Source organism: Megascapheus bottae, chromosome 5 (genome assembly GCF_031878675.1).
Source record: "Megascapheus bottae isolate mThoBot1 chromosome 5, mThoBot2.hap1, whole genome shotgun sequence".
Lineage (NCBI taxonomy): Eukaryota > Metazoa > Chordata > Mammalia > Rodentia > Geomyidae > Megascapheus > Megascapheus bottae.
The window spans coordinates 25,601,109-25,619,258 of NC_143513.1; the positions used below are offsets into that span (position 1 = coordinate 25,601,109).

Genomic DNA, 18,150 nt, shown 5'->3' on the forward strand with positions numbered 1-18,150 from the left:
TACTTCACTTAATATGATCTTTTCTAAGTCTTTCCATTTCCTAACAAATGGGGCAATGTCATTTTTTCTGACAGCAGCATAGAATTCCATTGTGTACAAATACCACATCTTGTTGATCCACTCATCAACTGAGGGACATCTAGGTTGGTTCCATATCTTTGCTATGGTAAATAGTGCTGCAATGAGCATTGTTGTGCTGGTGGATTTAGTATGTCTTTGTTTCTGGATGGTTGGGTAAATGCCAAGTAGTGGAATTGCTGGGTCATAGGGGAGCTCTAAGTTTACTCTTTTGAGGAACTGCCATACTGCTTTCCATAGTGGTTGAATGAGTTTGCACTCCCACCAACAGTGTAGTAGTGATCCCTCCTGGCCACATCCCCTCCAGCATCTGTTGTTATTAGTTTTCATGATCCTGACCATTCTAACTGGAGTGAGGTGGAATCTTAGAGTTGTTTTGATTTGCATTTCTTTTATGACCAGAGATGTTGAGCATTTCTTCATGTGTCTATAGGCCATTTTTTTTTCTTCTTCAGAGAAGACTCTCTTTAAGTCTTTGGCCCATCTTTTAATGGGATGGTTGTTACTTTGGAGATTAGTTTTGGATTGATTCAATTTTTTGAGCTGTTGATATATTTTAGATATGAGGCTTTTGTCTGTTGTATGGTTGGTGAAGACCTTCTCCCACTCTGTAGGCTTGCTAATTAGTTTACTAGCTATGTTCTTTGCCATACAGAAGCTCTTCAGTTTAATGCAGTCCCACTTATCCAGCCTTTCTCTGATTTATTGTGATTCTTGGTCCTTATTAAGAAAGTTTCTACCTGTGCCAAGGAGGTCTAGTGTATCTCCTATTCCTTCTTGTAAAGTTTTCAGAGTGTTGGCTTTTACCTCCAGGTCTTTGATCCATTTGGAGTTAATTCTAGTACAGGGTGACAAAGAAGGATCCAACTTTAGTTTTCTACATGTGCTTAAACCAGTTCTGCCAGCACCACTTCTTGAAGAGGCTATCTTTCTTCCATTCTATTTTTTGGCTCCTTTGTCAAAGACTAAGTGGCCATAGGTCTGTGGTTTAATATATGGGTCCTCAGTTTAATTCCATTGGTCTTCAGGCCTATTCTTGTGCCAGTACCAAGCTGTTTTGATTATTATAGCTCTGTAATAGAGTCTAAAGTTTGTATTGAAATTCCTCCTCTGCTGTTCTTTCTGCTAAGAAGTGTTTTTGCTATATGGGGTCTTTTATTATTCCATATAAAATTTTGGATTGCCTGTTCTATATCTTTAAAGAATGACATTGGGATATTGATGGGTATTGTGTTGAATTTGTAGATAGCCCTTGGCAAGATTGTCATTTACATGATATTGATTCTTCCAATCCAGGAGCATGGGAGGTTTTTCCATTTCCTCAGTTCTGCTTTAATTTCCTTTTTCAGGGTTTTAACGTTTTCATCAAAAAGATCCTTTACATTCTTAGTTAAGGTAATTCCTAGGAACTTTATTTTCTTTGAGGTTATTGCGAAAGAAGTTGCTTTCCTGATTGTTGCCTCATTCGTCTCACTGTTGGCGTAGAGGAAGGCAGTTGATTTTTGAGGGTTAGTTTTATACCCTGCTACCCTTCCAAAGTTTTGAATCAGCTCAAGGGGCTTTTGAGTAGACTCTATAGGATTCTTTAAAAACAGAATCATGTCATCTGCAAAGAGGGAAAGTTTTACTTCCTCTTTCCCTATTTGGATCCCCTTTATGCTTGCTTCTTGCCTTATTGCATTGGCTAGGAATTCTAGTACTATGTTAAAGAGGAGTGGAGAGAGTGGGCATCCTTGTCTCGTTCCTGATTTTAGAGGGAATGGCATTAGCTTCTCGCCATTAAGTATAATACTAGCTGTGGGTTTGTCATACACAGCCTTTATTATACTGAGGAATGTTCCATGGATTCCTAGTTTCTCCAGAGCTTTTAACATAAAGGGGTGTTGGATCTTGTCAAATGCCTTTTCCGCGTCTATTGAGACAATCATGTGATTTTTGTCCCTGCTCCTGTTGATGTGTTGAATTATATTAATTGATTTGCGTATGTGAACCAGCTTTGCCTCCCTGTGATGAATCCTGTTTGATCATAGTGTATAATTTTTTTTGATGAGTTGTTATAGATGGATGGCCAGTGTTTTGTTGAGAAGTTTTGCATCGATGTTCATCAAAGAAGTAGGTCTATAGTTCTCTTTCTTTGATGAATCTCTGTCTGGTTTGGGGATGAGGGTTATACTGGCTTCATAGAATGAGTTTGGTAAAGAACCTTCAATTTCAATTTCGTTGAAGAGCTTGAGGAGTATTGGTGTGAGCTCTGCTTTGAAGACCTTATAGAATTCAGCTGTGAATCCATCTGGCCCTGGGCTTTTCTTAGGTGGAAGGTCTCCTATTGCCATTTCTATTTCAGAGCTTGAAATAGGCCTGTTGAGTTGGCTTAGTTCTTCTTGGTTCAGTGTGGGTATGTTAATATTGGCTAGGAATTTGTCCATTTCTTCTAGATTCTCAAATTTGTTGGCGTAAAGGTTTGAGAAGTATTCCCCGTGATACTCTGGATCTTGGTAATTTCTGTCGTGATATTACCATTTTCGTCTGTGATTTTGTTTATTTCAGTACACTCCCTTCTGTTTTTGGTAAGATTTACTAAGGGTTTGTCAATTATGTTAATTCTTTCAAAGAACCAACTCCTTGTTTTGTTGATTCTTTGTATAGTTTTTTTGGATTCCAATTCATTTAATTCTGCTTTGATTTTAATAATTTGCTTCCTTCTAGTGTTATTAGGGTTGGTTTGTTGTTCTTTTTCCAGGAGCCTAAAGTGACACATTAACTTGTTGGTTTGCGATTTTTCCAATTCGTTAATATAGGCACTCAGAGCTATAAATTTGATTCTGAGTACTGCCTTTGCCATGTCGCAAAGGAGCTGGTATTTTGTGTGCTCCTTATTGTTAAATTTCATAAACTGTTGATTTCTGTTCTGATCTCTTTGATGACCCATTTGTGATTCAACAATGTGTTGTTCAATCTCCATGAGTTACAGTGTATTCGTTGGTGGAGATGTGTGTTCAGTTCCAATTTGATGCCCTTGTGGTCTGAGAGAGTGCAAGGAATAATTTCAGTGTTTCTGAATCTGTCCAGGTTTGTTTTATGGTCTAAAATGTGGTCTATTTTGGAAAACGTTCCATGTGCTGCTGAGAAAAACATATATTGTGTTGTTGCTGGGTGGAATAATCTGCAGATGTCTGTTTGATCTTGTTGGTCTATATAGTTGTTCAATTCTAAGGTTTCTCTGTTGAGTTTTGCCTTATTGATCTGTCCAAAGGTGAGAGTGGTTTGTTAAAGTCACCAACAATCACCGTGTTTTGATCTATGTATGGTTCCAGTGAAAGTTAAATTTGCTTGATGAAGTTCGGAGCTCCGGGATTCGGTGTGTAGATATTTAGGATGGTTATGTCCTCCTGCAGGAAAGATCCCTTTAGTAGTATGTAGTAACCTTCTTTGTCTTTTCTCACTAATTTTAGTTTGAAGTCTATTTTATCTGATAATGAGGATAGCAACTCCATCCTGTGTATGGGGGCCGTTAGCTTGATAGAGTTTATTCCAACCTCTCATTTTCAAAAGGTGTTTGTTTCTTTGGGTAAGATGTGTCTCTTGAAGACAACAGAACGATAGATCTTGTTTTTTGATCCAACTAGATAATCTATACCATTTAATTGGAGAGTTAAATCCATTGATATTGAGAGTCAGGATTGAGAAATATTTATTAGTTCCTGCCATTTTTACAAGCTTTCATTAGGGCCTGTGTCTTGATAGTTTCTGTGGTACTCAGATGTTATGAGTTTTAGGTGCCATGTCTTTTTCTGTATTACATTTGTGTTGGTTTTCCACGTGTAGAACACGTGTTGGTTTTGTTGCTACATAATGTTGAAGCTTTTCCTTGGAATGGAATGCTTTTATTGTTCCCTCAGTTATGAATGAGAGCTTAGCTGGGTATAGTGTTCTTGGTTGGTAGTTATTTGACTTCAGGGCATGGTATATATCGTTCCAGTTGATTGGTTGGTAGTTATTTGACTTCAGGGCATGGTATACATTGTTCCAATCTCTTCTTGCTTGCATGGTCTCTGATGAGAAATCTGGGGTTATTCTGATTGGTTTGCCTTTATAGGTGATTGTTGTCTTCACCTGACTGCTTTTAGGATCCTTTCTTTGGCCTCTATTGATCCAGTTTGGTTTATATTGTGCGGTGGGATGTCCTTTTCTGGTCAGGTCTGTTTGGGGTTCTAAAAGCTTCTTATATCTGGATGGGCCTGCCCTTCTGGATATTTGGGAAGTTCTCTGAGATGATTCACTGAAGTATATTTCCAATACCATTGACCTCTTTCTCTAGACCCTCCTCAATACCAATTAGCCTTAAATTAGGCTTCCTAATTGTATCTTGGACCTCTTGTAATATTTTCTCATATTTCCTAGATTTGAATTGACTCATTTTCTGTTCTTTTTCTATAATAACTAAATTATCTTCAACCCCGGAAATTCTTCTGCATTGTCTGACATGCTATCAAAGCTTTCTACTTTAATTCTTCATCTCCTTTGCTTCTAATTGCTCATTTTTGATGCCTTGCATCTCTTGTTTTACATCATGTATGGATTTCTTTAGCTCCTCGATTTCCATTTGAGTGGTTAGCTCAGCAGTTTTATTCTCTTTGGATATTTGTTGGAGTTCAGTCACCTTTTTGTTTGTGGATTATATGAATTCGTCCATTTTTCTTTGAAAAAACCTTTATTATGGCCTCCTTTATGGATTCCCCCTTTTCACATATCACCTTGTTTATGGTTTCCTCTTGTTTAGCTGTGGCTTCCTCCCTTGTCTCTTTTTTTATGTTTTCACATTTTTCATTAATGATGTTTATCAATTGCATTTGTATAGCACTTGGAAGGATCTCCTCTAGATTTTCCACTGACTGTTTCATTGCCTGTTTATGTTGGGTGGGAGATGCTATTCCTTGATTTTATAATTTTCTTGAGTTTCTTGTTCAGCCCATTTGAGGATGGGAGTAATATTAATACTAAACAAGGTTATAATTTTTCAGATATAACCAACCTAGACCTTTTTAGTTGGCTGAAAATAGATATTAGCACTTTTAGATTGGTAATAACACTCTCTCTTTTTGTACACATATATACAAATCTAATACAATCACAGATGACCAATTTATGACCAAAACAATAAGCCCCTCAATCCGATCTCTATTGTATTTAAGTCCCTCTGGACCGAGAGTATAATTGAACACCTAGATACACAGCATTGCTCAACAACCATCAAATGTAGATCCATGCATTATAAAAGTTGAAGGATGAACAGAGGACCAGAGATAGAAAAATAATATGAAAGACAACAAGTGAGGTAGGAAAAGAATAATACAGGAATGTAAGAATATTATAGTAATGAAGAAAGGGTATCGTGTAAAGATAACTGTCCTAAGGTGATAGACAGGTAGAGTATTTGTGTAGAAAGTTTAGATGGACTTAGATAAAACTTACCAAAATAAGAAGAGTAATAAGAAGAATATATAGAGAAAAGAGAGGGGTTGATATAGGGGATTTCAATGATATCAATTTAAGAAAGAATAAAAAGAAACAAAACAGCAACAAAATACAAGAAAACAGAACACACACACACACACACACACATACCCACACAAAACGAAAAACAAAAACAAAAACAAAAAAAAGAAAAAAGTTGGGGGGCGATTCCTCACTGTTCTGAGTTCTTACCCAAGAGATACCAGGGTTGAGAACCCGGAGTTTAAAAAGCAGGTGACTGTATCAATATGGATATTGTTTTTATTCAAACTGTACTCAGAGCAGTCACTGTGTTTCTAGGAACGACCACAGTGACAGCAGGATTGCGGGAAAAGAGAGGAGAAAAAAAGAAAAAAAGGAGAGAAAAAAAGGAATGAATCATAACATTAGAGAAAACGGTGTAGGTTAAATGGCAATGAGAAAAAGAAGAGCATTTAAAAATGCAAATGAAATGGGGTAAAAAATATGAAAAAAGGGTATTCTTCAGTTTTTTTTTTTTTTTGGTGGGGGGAGAGGTTAGATCCCCACTAAATTCGGGATCTAAACACTTCACAAAGTCTTTTTCTCTTGTGATTTGGCTTTGCAGTTCTTCGGATGAGATTGCTTGTTTGGTAAAACAAAGCTGAAAGATCTGAGGGCGGCTTTGTTTACCATGTCTGCGGGCAGTGCAGGGGGGGATGGACTTCAGCAGAGCTGGGGCCGGATTTCTGGCTAAGGGATCTCTGGGAAATCCTTTGTCCTATAGGTTGGTGGTGCTGTCAGCAACACCTCTCAGTCTCCAATTCCTTTGGCCTGGGTCGTTGCCAGCAGTCAGGATGGCGCTGCTCTCAGCTGGTGGGGGAGGGGCTCCCTCCCAATGCCTTTCCCGGAGCAGAAGTGGAAACTTCTCCTCAGAGCTACTCACAAATTGCTGGATTCTCCGGTTCCGTGAAGCTGGCAGGTCTGTGCATGGCTGGGCATCGGCTCTGGGCTCGCGCAGGCTCTGTGTGGCTCTGTCTGCAGCCGGTGGGTCTGCGCTGCTGTGGAGCGATTTCTCTGCTCTGATTCAGAAGAGCCTTTGTCTCCCAGGCCGCTCCATGGCGGAGCTCCGCGCTCTCTTTTTGCTCTGGTATTCTCCTGCACTGCCAGTACATGAATCTTGGCAGGAGCTCAGTACGTCTCACCCTGAACCGCCGCCATCTTCCGCCGATCTCCCCTATACTTGGTATTTAATATCCCTTCAACTGGACACTATTATTCCACTCTACTATTTATCTGACTTAACTTTCTTATGTAAGTTGTATCTTTGTAGTATTTGTCCTTGTGTGTCAGGTATTACTTAATATAGTCTCATTTAAGTTCATTCCTAAGATCACAAAAACCCCATAATATCTTTTCTTAGGACTAAATAAGAGTATTTTCTATATATTATATGCAAGTAAGTGTCAATTATGCATACATACACACATATAAAATATAGTTCCTTTATTATCAAAGCATACTGAAATTATTTTAAGAGTCAGCTATGATGAAGAAGCTGTTTCTCATGGACATAGATCTGAACATATATCCAGAAATGGATCCAGAATGGATCATTCTATTTTTAATAGAATTTTTAATAAAGCTGGTGCTTTACCACTTAAGACAGATCTTCAGTCTGAAAAAAATGCATCTAATGAATTTTTTTGCTTTCCTGGGTTAGGTTCTGACCATAGATCTCAGCCTCTTAAGTAGCTAGCATTATAGGTGTCAGCCATTTACTAGTGCACAACTAGGGAATTGCCATTCATTTTTACTGATTGTTTCTTTTACAGTGCAGAGTTTTGATTTGATAGAACACCAAGCAGGTATTATGTTTTATTTGTAAATATAATGATGTTCCTACAGGTGAGAATGGTTATATGAGAAGGACAGGGCAATGAAATCAACCAGAAATGAATCCCCACTCCCTTTGTAGACTCTGAAGTTGGCTTCTCTGATAACTGCAGTGTCTTCTACTCAGTTTTACAACCAGGCAAATAAGAGGTGTTTCAGGTTCATGATTCACTCTTGCATGTGCTCTTTTCTCCTTCTGGCTTTTGTCATATCCATTCTTATAACTATGCTACTTCTTGGCATTGTGTCCAGTTTCCACTTCCAGTGATGAGTTAGCAACCTGAGTTTTTAGATTAATGTTGCATCTCTTATTTAGACCCTTGGCCTTCCATAGGATGTGGTTTTTGTTAATATTCTGATTCTTTGTGCTTTGGTGCCACTCGGAACCAGTGATTAATCACCCAGACATATATCTGAAAAGATTTACAAAGGCAATGTTCTAGGGAACAATAGACAACTAATGGAGGGGCAGAAAGATGACATGGATATAGGATTTCTAGAAGATTCTGTCAAAGTTTGCTCGATTCTGGAGTATTGCTTTCTTGCCTAGACTTGCCTAGAACACTAGTCCTTACAATCCTACCCTCTAGCATAACGCAGATGACAGGTTCTCTCTACTGCATCCAGACTGTTAATTGTGCCCACACTAGCCTAGGATTATAATCCTCCTAATCTCAACTTCTCAAGAGTCTAGAATTATGGATGTGAGTGATTGGCTGGAATAAACTCTCAAGGGAATAAAAGAAAAATGATTTCACAAGAAGAAAATTCTTGTGAAAGGTTAGAAGGCATTCAGAAGGCCCCACCCAGAAGAACTGAAAAGAAGGCCTAAAAGATATTTGTGCATCTATATTCATAGAAGCATTATTCTCATTCACAAGAGCCAAAGAGTAGAAGCAATCCAAGTATCTACTAGTCCATAAATGAAAATGGTATACAATAGATTAAGATTGAGCTTTAAAAAGAAGGAACTTTTGGGCACCTGACACAACATAGATGAACCTCAAGGGCCTTGTCCTAAATGAAATAATCCAGTCACAAAAGACACACACAATTTCACTTATTTGAGGCTCTTGAAAGAGGTATCTATAGCGATAGAATGTGTGTGTGCGTGCATGCGTGTGTGTGTTTGTGTGTGTGTATTTGGGTGTGTGTGTGTTTCTGGGAGTTGTGAGTTGTGGTTCTAGTCCAGTAGGAGCAGAGCTTCTGCTTGAGCAGGTGCATTGATGATGAGCAGATGATGTTGATACTCATGATACAGCAAAGTAAATATACTCATATTGTCCAAACAGTGAAGAGATGATGGCTATCTGTATATTTTCTACCATTGAGAAGAAAGATTGAGCCAAGCTTTGATGTCATGTACTACCTGTACTCCTAGCTATTCAGGAGGCTGAAATCTGAAGGTTGTAGTTCAAAGCCAGCCAGTCAGGAAGGTCTGTGAGAATTTTATCTCTTATCAATCAGCAAAAAGCCAGAAATAGAAAAAGCTAAGGAACAGTGCCCAGAGTCTATTTAGCCCCAATACTGGCACAACAACCAACTAAAACCAAATCTGAAGGAAAATAACAGAAGGACTTAGTCTTGAGGTTGGTGTCTAGTGTAGGAAACTTCAAATAAATAAATAAATGATTAGGAAACAGATAAATCAATACCATGGAGAGCATCAAGTTGAGAATCAATATTTGACAATGTCTTGTGGGTCGGAAGGTCTTCAAAAAGACCTATCTAGCAAAACAACTAATTATAAAACAAATAATGATGATACACAACCCAAAAGGATGCACTTGAACTCTAAAATTAATTACCCTAATTATATTTATTGCATTAACTTGAAGAGTTGCTTGAAGAGTAAACACACACACACACATACACACACGCACACAAACACACACATATGTATACAACCACATGCACTTTCTCTATTTTCTCCTTTTTTTTTTGCTAGACAGCAAAGATCATCCTAGCATTTCCTCAATCTAATAATGATGGAAAATCTGAAAACTACTCAGCTTCCTGGGTTTAGTGTTAATGGCATTTCTCCCTGCTCTATTCCAGAACTCATGAGGAAATATCTGTTTCTAAGAGTTGGTGTTTTAAAAACTCATCTTTATATGTTTCCAATTAAATGTATTTCTACTTTATTTGCCTGATTTCATTGACATCTTCTTTTATCACCATCAAGTTTTTGTGGGGAGGGCATTGCTAATTAATTTCATGGCCTCCATAATCCAGCAGGCAGCTCCTTCGGAAAAGTAAAACTCTGGATAATATCGAGGGGCCTTATTCAGATTACTGTACCCAGTTATACTTGGGGTTTTTGTGCTTCTAGATTATGTACATAAGCAAAATTAGATTTATATGCAGAAACAAAACTGCAGACAGGAGGTGGAAATCTTTACATGCCTTCATTTGGTAACGCCAAACTTCAATTAAACAACTGGATTAAGAAAATTTAAGAAGTTTGGACAGGGGCTGGGAGTTTAGCCTAGTGGTTGAGTGCTTGCCTAGAATGCATGAAGACCTGAGTTCAATTCCTCCGTTCCACATACATAGAAAAATGGGAAATACAATAATTAAATCTCCTTTCTTTTTGACTCATAATAATGGCTAAAGGGATTGCTAAATGGACTGAAATGAATTTAAAGAATACATTGGAGGAATAGTAATGTGTTTCATGTGGAAACGTTGGCAGTATGAATTATTCTTCTTTGTAGAAGTTTTAATTGATTTGCTCATTCATGTATTTCAAATTCTTTCTCTTATCTTGAATTCCCTGCAAACATCAAAGATAGGCGGAGAGTGGAGATAAGAAGCAGCCACAAGCTTTTACTCTGGGAAATATCCTGCAAATGTTCACATAGTCTTAGGGAGCATTTGCGGAGATATTTGGGGGAGAAATGGATGTGAGGGGTCCTAGCAGATGGCCCTGGCTCAAGACAATTGGGGAGACTGAGAGTTCCTAGGACAACACTGGTTTGTGTACAGCATGCATAGTGAAAGTATTAACACTAATTTACCTTTCAGTTGGGTGCTGGTGGCTCACATCTGTAATCCTAGCTACTCAGGAAGCTAAGATGTGAGGATTGTGGTTGAAAGCCAGCATGGGTAGGAAAGTCCATGAGACACTTATCTCCAGTTAACTACCAGAAAACCAGAAGTGGTGCTGTGGCTCAAAGTGGTAGATTACTAGCCTTGAACTAAGGACCTGAGGGACAGTACCCAGGCCCTGAGTTCAAGCAAAAAAATAAATAAAATTGCCTTTCATACTATCTTCTACATCATTTTTATTCACATAAAAAGTAACAATAATTAATTTTCATTGTCTTTTTTTGTATCTCATTCATTAGGAACTTTTGGTTTACGGAAACCCTGGTATTTCCCGTTTACTGCATCCTATTGGAAGGATGTGTGTGGCTTTTTGGAGAAACAGCAGCATCCTCTAAGTTCTAGTTTGTTCTTCTTTAATGAAAACTTTGGAAATAAAGGTTTGTAGGAAGTAGCATAATTAGATATATTTTTTTTTCTGTTCAATAATGAGTTTTGATTTTCATTTCTGGGAAACTTACACAGCTCTGTTCCAATTCCTAAAGAAGCACTTCCCAGGTATCGTGGGCCTAAAAATGAAATGCTGTCAAGCTGTGAGACATTACTTCTTGGTAATGTTTAGCAGGAACTCCAGAATGGTCACAGTGACAATGGTTTTTTGCTTTTTTATTGCAATTAATAGAAGGGTTACATTACATTTGCCAGATAGAAGGTACATTACTTCACAAACATTGATAGCCCTTCTCGTGTTTTGTCCCCATTTCCCTCCTCCCACCCCCTCCCCTCATCTTGTTTTCCCCCTTCCCTATCCTATTTCAAATAAACAAATAAATATATGTACATATACCAGATCACAGTGACAGTAAACCCTTCTAAGTATTTTTTACATTTCTGCATATATTGTAGTTTAGTAAATTGTAATGCCAATTCAAAAATTTGTAAGTGCCAAGAAAGTTCACCTTGTAGTTAGCTACAAGGTGAACTCTGAACCTCTGAAGGTGTTTTTGTACATACTAGTTTAAGTGCTGCTTTTGTGAGAGACAATGTCACTTCCGCTTAAAATGACATGTTAGGATATGAAAAGACTTTCAGCTTTGTTATCATGAGATCTCACTTGAGTTTTGCTATTATATATTTTACTTCTTGCTTTTGGTAAGGCAAGATTTGTGAATTGTTTGGCATATTCTACAGAGCTAGAAGGGGAAGATGAGCTATTTATGGGGAAAATGAGTTGATTTCAATGTCATTTCACAAATAATTTCCACTTTCTGTACAGGGTCAATACATCAAAACAAGACAGGAGGACTTGAAGGAGGCCTCCCCGGAGTTACCCTGGTTTCTGTGAGCAAGGAATATGAAGGCCACAGGTTGGCTGTTCAAGACCTCACTCTCACCTTCCACAAAGGCCAGATCACTGCACTCCTGGGGACCAACGGTGCTGGGAAAACTACCATCATGTGAGACTCAATTCCCTCTACTTCCCTTGATGCTTAGTAATATAAGTTTAAGTGTCATGTGGCGATCTCATTTCTTCTGTCATTTCTTTGTCTTCCTTTCCCTCTTTCCATCATGTCTCTCCCTTCATTCTCCTGCCCCTTCTTCACTCCTCCCATTTTCTTTCTCTCCCCTTCCCACTCACTTCACTCTTCTCTTCTTTCCTTTACCTCCCCTCCTCTCTTCATTTCCCCTCCTACCCTTTCTTTCCTCCCCTTCTCTTCTCTCCTCCTCTGTATATACTTCCCTCCCATTCTTCTTCCCCTCTCTGCCTCCCCACTTTTCCCACCCTTCCTTCCCCTTCCCTCTCACCCTTTCTCTACCTTCCCCTTCCTTTCACCCTCCATTTCTCCCCCCTTCTCCTCCTCTTCCTGCTCCTCCTCTCCCTTTTCTCTTTTCCTCCCTGTCCCTCCCCTCCACTCCCACCACTTCCAACCCCTCTCTCCCGTTTTATGTTTTTCTTCTCATACTTGCATTATTTTTTTCTTGCCTTTCTCTCTTTTCTCCTTCTGCATTTCATATTCTGGTTTTTGTTTCTATGAGTCTCAGTACTGATTTTATTGACATAGGAGAAAAACAGAATTCTCTCCTTAGAATTATCCTTTTCCTCAACCACAGAGACATATTTTTAGGTCTAAATAGATTTCAAGTGGAGGCATACATTGATGTTTTGTTTTATTTTCCAAATAATCCACATGAAAGGTTTTTTTTCCTTTGAACGTTTTTCTTTGATACTTTTAATTTTTGTCTTATGAAGTTTAATTTTACTTTTATATCCATAGGAACATGAAAGTTGAATTTCTGAATGCTTGTTTGATTATTAAGTCTCTGTGGTTGGTTTAGGACTCAGTAGGTCCAGATTTGATTAAAGACTCCAAACATGTTAGTCTAGAGAAATAATTAGTTGAAATTTTCATGGCCTAAAGATGATTATAGAAGTTGTGCTGTTTATGACCAGTTTACCATAATTATAAAACATCACTTTTGAACAAGTCATTTTTAATTCTTGCTTGTGTCATCAGAAAATATCTAAGATTAATATATAATTATTGTAAGCAATAAAAAATCATTGTCTCAATCTTACCAAGAAAGGTAGAAGAATAAGAAACTACAGCAATTTTATATTGAAAAGAAAACATAGGAAATGTTTTTCTTCTTTCCTGTATTCTGAAATAGAACTGAAAACCTCCCTGAGCATTCCATTAGTGTTTTCAACTTCTAAATGGGCATATAATAACTCAATTGGCATTCTACATTCTGCTTTTACTAACACACATTACTTACCAGGAAAATGCAGAGTACTTATTTAGCAGAATAGTAAGTACTGAATTTGGAGTTTCTCGCTTTTGCAGGTTTCACTGACTATGCTTTGCTTTTAGTTTCAAGTACCTTTTGAGTCATCTTCTGTGTTGTTTTACTGGCATTGTTTAGAAACTAAAAGCCAATTAATGGGTTGGATCTTTACTATTGAAAACAATAATCACTGAAACCCTTACTTAGTATGCACCACAGGCTCCACATTCAGACTTATTCAATATAAGTTCAAAATATTTGAAAAATCATCGCATCCGCATTGAACATGTACAGTATTTCCTTAACACTACTTATACAGCATTTGCATTACATTAGTTATGATAAGTTCTCAAAGGCAATGATTACTTAAGAGTGGAATATCTAGGCCCTATGGTAGGTGCATATTTACCTGTTTTGAAATATGAAATATGTTTAAAATCTACATCCCCTGATGTTAATTGAGGCATTTCCAGTGTCCAGTGACTGTGAATAAAACTACTATAAACATTCATGTTTCTACCTCTGAATTGGCATATTGTGAATTGGACACGCCTTTGTCTTGGCATAAGTTTTAATCTTTCTTGTATAAATACTTAGGAGTTGAATATCTAGACCCTAAGGTAGGTGTATGTTTATCTGTTTTGAAATAAGAAATATGTTTAAAATCTACATAATAAGTTCATTAAAACAAGGAACTAGAACTAGACCATTCTCAGGGTTCTTTTTGTGAAGTCAAATGACTGAGTTTCTGGTGATTGGCTGCTTGACTTACAGTTTTGGCAGGAACAGATGTCCTGAGGATGCATAGCAAACACAGGACATGGGCCAAGTTTGTGGCCTAATGGTAGAGTGTTTGCCTAGCATACATGAAACCTGGGTTTGAGTCCTTGGTACCACATACACAGAAAAAGCCAGAAGTGATAGTATGGCTCAAGTGATAGAGCACTAGCCTTGGGAAGCTCGAGGACAGTTGCCAAGCCCTGAGTTTAGCCCCAAGACTGGCAATATATGTATAAAATATACATATATAATATACATTGTATATATTGTGTATATATAAATATATATATATATGACATAGGTCAAGAGGGTAGATTGGCATTTGTTTTTTTTTTTTTTAATTTTATGTGAGCACTGGGCCTGTGTACTATTCTGTATTAGCTTTTTTGTTCCAGGATGGCACTCTACCAACTAAAGCCATAACTTGGCTCTCATATATTCTATGGCTTAATTGGAGAGAAGAGTCTCATGGTCTTTCCTGCCTGGGCTGGTTTTAAATTGCAATCCTCGGAACCCAGCCTCTTGAGCTGCTAGGATCACAGGTGTGTAAGCCTGTGACATTCCTATTTTCTTGCATTGAGTTAGGGAAACTTCTGTGACATGTCAACACTTTGAATTGATTAGTCCACTGTAAATTTATACCGGAGCTGTTACATGAAAGTCTGACACAACTTTAGGGATTTATGATCACAGTGTTTTTCCTCAGCCTTAGGCACTATTCTAAATCCATATTTCCAAGACGAACCAGCCAACGTCTCTATAAGTTTGTAATTTATCCTTCCAAAAACTGAGCAGCAAAAGATGTGTAATTTCTGTATGACAGGTGTGCCACCCCGAGTTACTAGCAGAGTCACGGATAAAGGCCATCTATGCTGATCTGTTTTCTCTGGCAGATCTATGCTGACAGGCCTCTACCCTCCCACTTCCGGAACCATCATGATCAATGGCAAGAACCTGCAGACAGACCTGTCCAGAATCAGAATGGAGCTAGGGGTGTGCCTACAGCGGGACGTTCTTCTGGACAACCTCACTGTTCGAGAACATCTGATGCTTTTTGCTTCCATAAAGGCACCAATGTGGACCACAAATGAACGGCAGCAGCAAGTCAATAAGTTAGTAAAGTGTTATCTCCTTGTTCTTTCTGCTCTTGCCTGGAGGTATAAATGAAGACTATAAAGCTATCTACTATTTAGCTGGGCACTCAGGATGGGCACACACATACACACATACACACACATGCACGGGAGCACACATACATAAACACATTATCTATTTCTATATTCATGAGAGGAAAATAAAAGCAAATGGCTCTTAACCTTAAAATTGTGAAATAGCAAGCCCCTTTGGGGAATTCAGAGAAGACATTCCTAGAAAGATATAAGATTTAAATTTGTTTGTGTTGGAGCCAATGTAGAGAGCGTGGATTGGGTGCCGGTAGAACTTTTTATGTGTGAAGAGGAAAAAGAGTCCACTGTTGTCATGAAATAAAAAGATAGTTGGGAGAGTTAAGTAAAGTAAATCAGGCCCAGAAAGACAAAGGATATGTGTTTTCTCTCACACATGGAAGTTAAATCTAGTCTGCAAATGTACAGGATTGTATGCACACAAACTTATCATCTGAAGTATGGTGTATGCAGGGGAGATGTAAAATGGTATAATTAACTCACAGCCCAACAAAATGAATACCCAGAAGCTGGTACTTGAGATGTGTGTGGGGGGAAGTAAAGAAGGAGAGTAGGCAAATGAAGAGATGAGTAGGGGAGAATGCTGTCCTAATATTCAATGCCTACCCTATGAAATTAGGAAAACTGAAGGGAAGGGGAAGGGTTGAGAGGCAAGGGGGAGAATGATGAAAGGGGTTATATCTACTATGATGCATTGTACTTAGACACTGGAATGTTGAATGGTTACCCCTTTGTACAACTACTTACACATAATAACCAAAGAAGAAAAAATAAAATAAAAGGTCAGGCAGCATAGCTGATTGTAAAGGTGCTTTTTAATCATGCTGAGGGTTTAGAAGGTTATCATAATGAATGAGGGGCTATGTTTGGCATGTGCTCTGTAAGATAATTTTTTTTTATTTTTGCCAGTCCTAGGATTTAAACTTGGGGCCTGGGCACTATCCTTAGGCTTTCTCAAGGCTAGTGCTCTACCACTTGAGCCTCAGCACCACTTCTGGCTTTTTCTGAGTATGTGTTATCAAGGAATGGAATCAAGGCCTTTGTGCATGCTAGTCAGGCACTCTACCACTAGGCCATGCTCCTGGCCCTATGATCCCTAAGATAAATCTCATTTCCCAGCAAGTGGCAGAGCCATAATGTGACTGGACACATAGAGGTCATGGACTTCGTGGTTGGCTGATCCATTACCACCAGTACAGGTGAAAGGAGCCCTCATCATAAGTCTGGGACAAGAGTAAAAGTTCATGTGTCATAGGTCACATCATTCTTTGGAGAACAATTTGCATTGACCATGGAAAGATTGTGCAGCCTATTGAGGATCAATGGATTAGGGCTGATACAGAAAATTAGCTTTTATAAAAAATTCAATTAGTTAATTGATTTTTAATTGTAATGTATAGAGGGGTTACAGTTACATTCACTAGATATTAGGTGCATTACTTCTCACACACTGATACCCCTTCTCATGCTTTTGTCTCCATTTTTCTCCCCCCACCCCGTCCCAATCATCTTGTTTTCCCCCTTTCCCTTTTCTATTTCAAAGAAACAAATAAGCCTATATACAATATACCAGGTAACAAAGTCAGATACAGTAACAATATGAGATTAACCAAAGAGCAAAAAAAAAAAGTGAAACAACATAGTACATTAAGAACAACAATCACACATTGTGTGGCTCTTATTTCCATATCCTGAAGATCCTTTTATTTAGTCTCATCCCAAATGACCTCATGTGTCTAGGTTTTGCGCTATTGTAATCCTTTGCTGGCAGAGTCCTAGATATGTCCTAATTATTACAAATGAGGGAAACCACTGAGCCTGTGTTCCTTGGGGTCTGGCTTACTTAGGAAATTAGCTTTACACCAGTGAAGAGAAGAAATAGGAGGAAGCAGGCCAGTGGGAACCTGTGAAAGAAGATATTGAAGGGGTGATCATGTTGGTGGTGAGTTTCACCTAAAAGACAGAAATACAGTCTTCAGATTGCACATGAGACAGCTAAGGCTCAGGGAGCTGGGGCCATTGTAACCCATACAGGAAGGTGAGGATTTGACTTAGGACTCTCCAATATCTAATTCATGTGACCCCTTTTTCTTCAGGATGAGTGCTGTTGGGCAGGGATGGATGATACAGGCTTCAGGGAAGTTGAGTTTTCTAGCACACTCTCAGTGCTGTTGCCATCAATATCGTTGAATGTAGAGTGGGCATCTATCAGGGGCTTCCATTAATTTGGAGAAGTGAAAGCATTTTATTACCAATTGCTCTGTGAGTTTTCTAAATGCCTGTAACAGAAGCTTAAAAAAGGCATTCTTGCGATCACGGTGTGCAAACCCCTGCACACCACAGGAGATTGCAGGGGGATGAAAGAATTGTCATATTGAAACAGCCTTAGGAGAGCTGGTCTCTGTAGGACTCTCATCTGAATAGGGTCACCTTACTGAGAAATCTGCTTACCCATGTGAAAGCTCAGAGGGGCAGAATTGGCAGTGATATGGGAGTTCTTTTGTTAGAAATTAATTGAACAACAACAACAACAACAACAAAAGACTACACTGCCTAAATCTGGCAGAGACACCTATTCCTCAGGGACAGGAAGTGAAAGCTGCACACCAGGTACAAAACACACATGGGTCACTCTGACAGTCCCTTAGTGGAGCACAGTGCTGGCAAATGACAAACAGCTTCTCTAGAAATGCTCTGCTGCATCACAGTGTCACCTTTCTGTGTTTGGAAGAGATCAGTCAGTATTTGTTTATTTGATCTCAACTTGAAATAGGTGGCTGGGTTTAGACACAAGCTATGACAAGTGTACATGTACAAATCAAATGTCTCCCTGGACAGATCTTCACAGTTGTAAGGGTCAAATGAAAATTAAATCTGGACTCAGAGGACAAAAAATCCTTAAAGG

General features: G+C 38.5%; 1 protein-coding gene across 1 annotated transcript in view; it reads left to right on the forward strand.

Annotated features, from left to right (window-relative positions):
* Positions 1-18,150, forward strand: part of Abca13 (ATP binding cassette subfamily A member 13) — a 355,049-nt gene that overhangs the window by 141,339 nt on the left and 195,560 nt on the right. Inside the window, exons 36-38 of the mRNA XM_090332320.1 lie at positions 10,797-10,934; positions 11,771-11,951; positions 14,955-15,173. Of these exons, the coding sequence (XP_090188446.1) occupies positions 10,797-10,934; positions 11,771-11,951; positions 14,955-15,173 (538 nt within the window). The remainder of the gene's footprint in view (positions 1-10,796; positions 10,935-11,770; positions 11,952-14,954; positions 15,174-18,150) is intronic.